At 42.1% G+C, this 5362-nt stretch overlaps 1 protein-coding gene across 1 annotated transcript; it reads left to right on the forward strand.

Moving 5' to 3' along the window:
- Positions 1–1432: 1432 nt before the first annotated feature.
- LOC137301991 (probable G-protein coupled receptor 139) lies at positions 1433–5096 on the forward strand. The gene is made up of 2 exons (XM_067971705.1): positions 1433–1529; positions 4201–5096. Exons 1-2 carry the CDS (start codon positions 1433–1435, stop codon positions 5094–5096), a joined length of 993 nt encoding a protein of 330 aa, XP_067827806.1.
- The last annotated feature ends 266 nt before the right edge of the window (positions 5097–5362 follow it).

Genomic DNA, 5362 nt, shown 5'->3' on the forward strand with positions numbered 1-5362 from the left:
TTCTGGATCCGAACCAATCGCTGTGTAAAAAAATGTTTTTCCTCATGTCACCTTTGGTTCATTCGCCAATCACATTAAATGTATGTCCTCTGGTTCTTGTTCCTTCCGCCAATGGGAACAGTTTCTCTCTATCTACTCTGTCTAGAATCTTTATGATTTTGAATACGCCCATCAAATCTTCTCGCAACTGTCTCTGTTCCAAGGAGAACAACCCCAGCTTCTCCAGCCTAACCATGCAACTAAAACCCCTGAACTCATTGTGGGAAATCTCTTCTGCACCCTCCCTGAGGCCTTCATATCTTTCCGAGAGTGGGGTGCCCAAAACTGGAAACAATATTCCAGTTGTGGCAGAACCAGTCTTTTATAAAGTTTCATCATGATTTCCATACTTTTGTACTCTATGCCTCCATTTAAAAAGCCCAGGATCCCGTCTGCTTTTTAAACCGTTTTCTCAACCTGCCCTGACACGTTCAACGATTTGTGCACATATACTCTCAGATCTCCCTCTTTCTGTAGCTCTTTTAGAGTTATACCCTCTAGTTTATATTGCATTTCCTCGCTCTTCCTATCAATATGTATTGCTTCGCATTTTCTGCGTTAAATGTTATCTGCCACGTGTCCGCTATGCCACCAGCCTGCCTATATCCTCTTGAAGTCTAATACTATCCTCCTCACTGTTTACTACCCTTCCATGATTTGTGTCATTTGCAAATTTTGAAATTGTGGCCTGCACACCCAATTCTAATTAATTTATATATATGAAGAAAAGCGGTGGTCCCAGAACCGACCCCTGTGGAACTCCAATGTACACCTCCGTCCAATCCGAAAAACAACCGTTCACCACGACTCTTTGTTTCCTATCACTGGGTTTATCACAGTTTGCTGACACACGAGCCTACATATCTGGATATATTAGTTTCAGGGCTTATCAGGTTTTCCAGCCTATATATAGGAGTCTATCGGCGTTCACTGAGATCAACAACATGTATTTCTGGTTTATCAGGGTTTGTTGGGATCACCAGCCAATATATCTGAGTTGATCAGGGTTTACTGGGATCACCAGCCTGTACATCTGTATTTATCGGGGTTTACTGGGATTACCAGTTGATATATCTGGATTTACAGGGGTATGTTGATGCAGCCAGTCTACATATCTAGGTTTTTCGTGGTTGCCCAGTATCACCAACCGATATATTTAGGTTTTTCGTGGACATTCACGTCCCCAGGAAGACAAGTTCTGAAGTAGCTCCTGTGTAAACAGAGTGTTTGTTCAGTGACTGTAATTAAACCCAGTCAGCGCGGGACCTCATTTTCCGAACGGTTGAATTCGCTCTGCTATAATTAAGGAAAATCCACTCAGTTGTCAATCGGAGAACTGATCCCAGCATCAGGACCAACCATTGAATCATCGCTTCTTACTGGAGGGGAAATAATGTCTCTGAGTTTTATGATCAAGCTTCAGATTCTATGGGCGCTTAATGACATACAAAAGATTTACTACCCCATCCTGGCTGCGTTCGGTGTCCCGGGTAAGTTACTATCTGCACCTGGTACTTCAGGAAGCCGAGTTTATCTGCACGCGGCTTCTTTGTCCGCCTGTTCATCTCTTTATTTTATTACTTTCCCTACATTACAACAGTGATTGCACTGCCAACTTCATTGGTTGTGAAGCACTTTGGAAGGTTCTAAGATTGTGAAAGACGCTATTAAAGGGCAATTATTTCTTTCTTTCCGTTACTCTTGTGTGTGTTTGATAATGGCCCATGGTCCACTGATGTGAATTCCCATTCATTGGTGTCAGTTCAATGAAAAGTGTGCCCTTAGTTGCCATTATTAGTAACATTCCAGGCGATCTTATTAAGATCCCGGTCTTTTTTCAGACTGCAGCACACGTCATGTGACTGGATCTTTCTGTTAATTAAAAGTGTGCATTCTGCTGTAAATACTGAGTCCGACTGACAAGTGAGAAATGTTTTATTATCTCACACGGTCTGCAATTTTGGCAGATATAGTTAGTTATTTAGTTGTACAGATGTGTCCTACCAGATAAATGACGAATGCATTGATGATCCAATCTGGTTCAACTCTTTCGCTTTCCACCGCTCCATGGTCTACATTGGTGTCACTGTCTCTGAATGGTTAAATTAGAATGGTTCAGTGAGCTACTATTTATTTTATTCAAATCATTTAATGGTTTCATTTCTAATAATTAATCTGCATTAAAATCTAATCCCGTGCCTGTCAGGTACAGTGCTTCGTTTCTCTGATCGGGACCCTCAATCAATTTAAGGATCGCATTCTGATAGTGAAACTCATTCAATATTTTATTGTGCATTAATCCCTGTATGAATTGGAAGTTTATTGAATTCGCACTACTGAAGGGAAAGAGCAAGATTAACACTTTTGACGAGAATTCAGATCGATTTGTAATCACAGATAGGTATGAAGGATTCGAGGGGAACTGAGGAGACATATTTTCACCTGGAGGATCATGGGAGACTGGAACTCGCTCCCTGAAAGGGTGGTGGAGGCAGAACCCTCAACTCATTTAAACAGGAGAGATTTGCACTTGAAGTGCGGTAACCAACATGGCTACGGGCCAAGTGCTGGAAAGTCTGATTAAGCTGGTTAACTCGCTTCGACCGGCATGGACACGATGTGCCCAATCGCCTCCTTCTGTGCCGTAACTTTCTATGATTCTATGATTCTATGGTGTATTATATTACAAGTCATATTAATCCACAATTTAATTTAAATGCTCTTTGTTACAAATGTTACCTTTAATGTAATTATAAAACTTGCCTGCAAAATTAACGACATTATATTATCATTTTCTACATTTGTATTTTTGATGCGGAGCATCACACATGACCCTGACTATCTAATTGCCGATCACGGAGCAAAGCGTGACTGTAACTCCTTTCATCCAATGATTGATCATTGGGAATCAGGGAGCAGAGTATCAGACTGGACCTCACTTCTAATATATAAAACGAACAGGGATTGAAATATTTAGTATTTTTGACCAGGAGAGGAAAAGTGGAATAATTATCTCAAGACGAGATAATGTGGACGACGACAGGCTGTTTCCGTTTCACCTTGTCCACAACGATAGGACAGTAGAGGGCAAGGCCTGCAATTGAAGGGTGAGTTTGGGGGATAAAGTCAAAAGTAAGCTGCAAAAAAAATATTTCTGTGTTTCAGTGGCCAATCTCTGGAACAGGCTCCCTCGGGAGGCAGTGGAAGCAGTTAGTATTGATTCATTAGCGAGGTTTCTTCCAGAAAATAAATTTTTGGGGACAGTAAATGAGTAATATGAGACATGACGTATGGTTAGTTTAACATGCTTGGGAGGGAAAAAGGTGATTTTGCTTCTATGGTTCCCAAACATGGGGCTTTCCTCTCCTCCTGTCTTGGTCTGTTGTACATTAATTGACAGAGACTGATTGCTATGATTTGTTGCCAACTCCATTATCGTTGCATCATGCGATTACCGGGAAGGTAGAAGGTGCACTCGATGGACCTTGGTGTTTCTTGATCTACCAATTCCTGTGTTCCTATACTCCAATCCCTTATGTATATTAAAACATTGGGTGGACGGTTGTGATTTGTGCAATTGCAATGATGTTCTTAATGCCTTGAACAAGTGACCAGAGTCAGTGTATGAGCAAAAACAATGGGTGTTGTTTTCTCTCTATTCCTCACAAAAGGTATCAGCGATTCCATCATTCCTCTTCAACCCCGGGTGCTTATATCCCTTCCCCACCTCGGGACATGAAATCCAGGTATCACCCCAGCAGCTAACGCGCAAAGACTGTAATTCAAACATGCAAACATCTCAGCTTTTCCTTCCCACTCTGGCTCAGGTGTCGGTGAGGCTCGAGCTTTCCATTTGGTTACTTCTGTATTCATTCGAAATTAAATTTCTGTTTTGAACCATGTTTCATTTGATCCCGTTGCTTCACGTATTTGCCGATTCATTACCCTGATTGCAAAACCCGTCACAGCTAAAATAATCAGATTCCATCACTGAAGGCAAAGTCAAGCCGCAAATTCTTAGGGCATTTGAGTTTATTTTGAAGGACATTAATATCCCTGATCTATCATCTGATCCTTCCTTTATTTCACTGGAAACGCATCAAATTAGTTTTTTTTCACTTTGTCTGGTGAATCATTTCCCTATTTCCGTCTTGCTTACAGTTAACGTGGTGACGATTGTTATCCTGTCTCGCGGAAAGTGCGGTCTCTCCAAATGTGTCACTCGCTACCTCGTGGCCATGGCAGCGGCAGATCTACTGGTCGTTATCATCGATCTGATGTTAAGGCAGATTCCTATTGTTTATTGGGAACAATTTAGTTTTCTGCGGGTCATTAGAGTGTGTAATATCCACGCCGTCCTTTTGTATGCAGTCACGGATTTTTCAGTCTGGTTCACGGTCACTTTCACCTTTGATCGATTTGTGGCCATTTGTTGCCAGAAGCTGAAAACTAAATATTGCACCGAGAAGACGGCGGCTGTGGTTCTCGGAACAGTGACCGTGCTGAGCGGCTTGAAGAACATTTTCTGGTATTTTCTGTATCAAAATGAGTATTGGCTTTCCAACAGTCCCTGGTTTTGCAGCGTGAATCCCGAAGTATCTCGTTCGCTGGCCTGGGCGGTCATTGAATTAATGCATTACATTTTCACGCCATTCATTCCATTTCTTTTGATTGTACTGTTCAATGTATTAACGGTCAGACACATTTTAGTGGCCAGCAGAGCCCGCAGGAGAATCCGGGGTCCGAGCAGTGGGGAGAGTTCCAGTGACCCAGAGATGGAGAACCGAAGGAAATCTATCATTGTACTGTTTGTTATATCGGGGAATTTCATCCTGTTATGGGTGGTGTTCATGGTGTGTTCTGTATTGAGACGATTGGATTATTTGGGATATCCTGTTCCCCTGCCCACATTTGTAGGAGAAATCGGCTTCATGCTCCAGCTCCTGAGTTGCTGCACGAACACTTTTATTTATGCAGTGACCCAAAGGAAATTCAGAGAGGAGTTGAGGAATGGAGTGAAATATCCCCTCGCAATGATGGTCAAATTAATTAGATGAGAAGATCTCACACTTTCTAACATTCTCAGGGATTTTGTTTCATATTCTATAGAATCCAATATTGGGCATCTTTAACTCTTAATATTTTGTGAAACATTTCACGCTCTGGTCCCGTCTTAACAGTAAGTTAATGTAGCCATTCTTCACCAGATACGACCCAGGCATGATCTGTCGACAGATGCGGTTTGACCGTGCACTTGCCCAATAGCGGTTAGCTGCTTTAGACAGTCCTGTGCTCAGCTCGCAGTCCGGGGTATTTTGGGAAT

This window comes from Heptranchias perlo, chromosome 35 (assembly GCF_035084215.1).
Source record: "Heptranchias perlo isolate sHepPer1 chromosome 35, sHepPer1.hap1, whole genome shotgun sequence".
NCBI lineage: Eukaryota > Metazoa > Chordata > Chondrichthyes > Hexanchiformes > Hexanchidae > Heptranchias > Heptranchias perlo.

Coding starts and splice junctions, on each gene's coding strand:
- LOC137301991 (XM_067971705.1), top strand. CDS start 1,433: ATGTCTCTGAGTTTTATGATCAAGCTTCAGATTCTATGGGCGCTTAAT. Junction 1,530..4,200: donor GGCTGCGTTCGGTGTCCCGG/GTAAGTTACTAT, acceptor TCTTGCTTACAG/TTAACGTGGTGACGATTGTT.